At 39.5% G+C, this 3237-nt stretch overlaps 1 protein-coding gene across 2 annotated transcripts in view; it reads right to left on the bottom strand.

The window, feature by feature from the left end:
• Nucleotides 1-3237, bottom strand: part of OPHN1 (oligophrenin 1) — a 479266-nt gene that overhangs the window by 228006 nt on the left and 248023 nt on the right. For both annotated transcript variants that reach the window (XM_005880381.2, XM_005880380.2), the window contains exon 11: nucleotides 1169-1260. In XM_005880381.2, the coding sequence (XP_005880443.1) occupies nucleotides 1169-1260 (92 nt within the window). The remainder of the gene's footprint in view (nucleotides 1-1168; nucleotides 1261-3237) is intronic.

Genomic DNA, 3237 nt, shown 5'->3' with positions numbered 1-3237 from the left:
AAAAGCTAGCCTTTGAGCTCCTACTAAATACTGCTGTTCTCAATGCTCGTGTTTTATTTAAAAATATTAGCAAGAAGAATATGAGTATCACAGAATTTCGGGAGAAATTAGCTGTCCATCTAACGAATTGTCGGGATGAAGAAATTCCAAGTAGCAGTACTGTAAATATACCTCAAATATCTAGTCACAAACTGCAACAAAAAACTGGAAGAGTGTCTAAAGTTCAAAGATATTGTGAAAAATTCTACGAAGATAATGCAGCACGATTTGAATGAGATATTGCCAGAAAGTTGACAAAACAAGTTATAACATTCTGTGAAACCTGCACAGGACAACGATTTTTGTGTATACCCTGTTTTAATAATATTCATTAAAAGAATTTTTTTTGGTAACAAGTAATATTTAGGTACATTCTTTTATGATCTCCAAATTATTTAAAATTTATTAATAGAAGAATATAATTTTTAAATTGTATATCGTCAGTCAACAGTGACTGACGTGTCCTGAATGAAAAGTATACTGTCAGTCATTAGTGACTGACAAGGTCTGGACAGAAAGTACAGTGAGTGACATGGTGCTTAATGTGTTAAGCAGGCAGTCGGACATCCTTAGTGCTGCTGCAGAGGCAGCAGAGGCTCCCGCCACTGCCACTGCACTCGCCAGCCATGAGCCCAGCTTCTGGCTGAGCAGCACTCACCCTGTGGGAGCACATTGACTAACAGGGGGCAGCTCCTGCTTTCAGCATCTGCCCCCTGGTGGTCAGTGTCCATCATAGCGACCGGTCATTCCATAGTTTGGTCAATTTGCATATTAGCCTTTTATTATATAGGATATTAGGAGATTTTAAAAAGAATGAGTTTTGTTATCTTGTCCTTTTTGCAACGTCATCAAACACTGACCTTTTGCATATATGATAGCAAATGAAATCCTAGGAATGACTTTTTCTGCCTAGAGCAGGTGAGGCAAAGCTGACTGAAGTTTGCATAGAGATAACCAACACTGGGCCAGGTCTAACAGGGATCCCTGTGAAGGGTAGCCAGAAGAGCCAAGACAATAATGTCATGAATAGATTTACTCATTTTCATCAACAAGAGATGACAGAGGAAAAGATCTACCCAGGCTCAGCACAGTACATGGGACATTGTTAATTCACACCAGCACAGCTTACCTTTCATTAGTTTCTATATCAAAACAGAACCTCTTGTCAATAGACTCTGTTTTCCTTCTCACGCAGTACTTCAGGGTTAAGTCCAAGGGCCCCTGATAGAAGAGAAGAATTAATAGTCAATTTTGGGGAAAAATGTGCAAAAGCTTCTGCACCCTGTAGTGTCCTTCGTGTCACTTGGAAGGCATCTGTCGGGGCAGCAGGAGCAATATATAGCCTCACTGAGAGCTTTTGTCCCTTCAGATGGTAGTTGCAGCAAGATGGCAGATGGTTTCTCCCTGCTGCAAAAATCAATAAATGGCTGAGATGAAAAGAAAATTATATTCAGAGTGGGCCATCACTCTTTTCCAAGTGCACTAGATTAAATAGGAAGCTCATTTCACATCATGTAAGGGGAGTGAAGGAGAAATAGGCTGCCCAAAATCACATTAAGTGTCCAAAATAAACTTTTCATTAGATGTCTAGGTAGGGAGATTGCTATGATTAAGTGGTTTTCTGCAACCCTCCTTCCATTAAAGCGGTTGATGGAGGAGGGGGGAGACAAACATTTCTCTTCCTCACTTCTAGACTCTTGAGGATGACAGGGCTTCCAAAAGCAATGACTCCAAAGATAGGGTAGGAGTAAGGAAAATAATTCAATGTGTGTATTAGTTAAGGTAGCATTTGGTATTTCATATGTGCAGAATGGTTTGGCCCACCTTAGTCTTGTAGGCACTTAACAAGGCCAATGAAATCCACCTTTTCCACAGATTAAAATTCCCCGGTCCCACACTATTCAGTTTTCCTCTATTATTTCAACAGATACAATGTGGTATAGTTAAGAGAAGTAACATTTATTAATCTCCTACTAGGTGCCACATATTACACTAGGTATTCATAAACCAAATTTCTTCATAATCCTTGGAGGAAGCTCAGAGAAGTAAAATGGCTTACCCAAAGTCACCCATGTTGGTATAGTGAAAATGGCAATAAACTAGGAAGCTTAAAACCTGGGATCTTGTCTCAGTTAAGCCATTTACTAGCTACTGGTATATGACCCAGGGCAAATAATTTTCACTCTCTGAATCTTAACTCCACAGTCTACCAGTATTAAATGAGATTAATACTACCCACCTTACTGTCTCAAATTCAGAAACACTCCCCAAATGCCAGGTCTATACCTAAGCACTGTACCATCTAAACTGGCCGGTACAGCTGATAATCCAATTATTTTCACTCATTGACACACTCAACCACCAAAAGCTTATTCTTCTGCTGCTCCTGCACTATGCAAACTCAACTCTAAATTCATCATTCAATCTGCCTTCCCTGCCCCAGCACTTAGAATATCAAGCATTGTTAGTTGCTCAAGATAAGAGTGATTAACAACTTCATTATGTACGCACCCTCCCACTTTAAATTCTGAATTCCCTCACATTCAGTGGCATCACAGCTCAGGGGCCTACGTCTTGCCCTCCACTCCAGGTTCCCCTGCAACCACCTCCATCAGTGTAAAACTACTCTTTTTCATACATGAATCATGCTCTTTCGTGACTCCATAACTTTGCATATACTGTTTCCTCCACCTAAAATGATTATGCATATTACTTGCCTAGCTAAACTCTTACTTGTTCTACAACATGCAATTTAGTTTCATTTCCTCTAAAATCCATCCCAAATCACATACATTGCCATTATATGTTTTCAACATTATATTAAAGCTTTATGTTTTCGTGAATGATTTCCCTACTTGACTGAGAAATCCTCAAGAATGTGGGCAATGTTTTATTTATCTTTATATCTCTAGTACATAATAAACAGCACTCAATAAATGTTTACTACATTATCATCCTTGCTATTTTTCTAAGAAGAAAAATGATACCAAGCAAAAAGTAATTTATTCAAGATCAAAAAGTTTCTATGCTACCCTGGCCAGCATGGCTCAGTTAGTTGGAGCATCGTCTCATGCACCAAAAGGTGGCGGGTTCAATTCTGGGTCAGGGCACATACCCATGTTGTGGGTTCAATCCCTGTCAGGATCCATGTTTCTCTCTCACATTGATGTTTCTCTCTCTCTCTTCTTCTTTCCCTCT

The sequence above is a fragment of the Myotis brandtii genome, unplaced genomic scaffold, assembly GCF_000412655.1.
Source record: "Myotis brandtii unplaced genomic scaffold, ASM41265v1 scaffold635, whole genome shotgun sequence".
Classification (NCBI taxonomy): Eukaryota; Metazoa; Chordata; class Mammalia; order Chiroptera; family Vespertilionidae; genus Myotis; species Myotis brandtii.
Note: the sequence above shows the minus strand (reverse complement) of the source record. Positions and strands in the feature narration are given on the sequence as shown.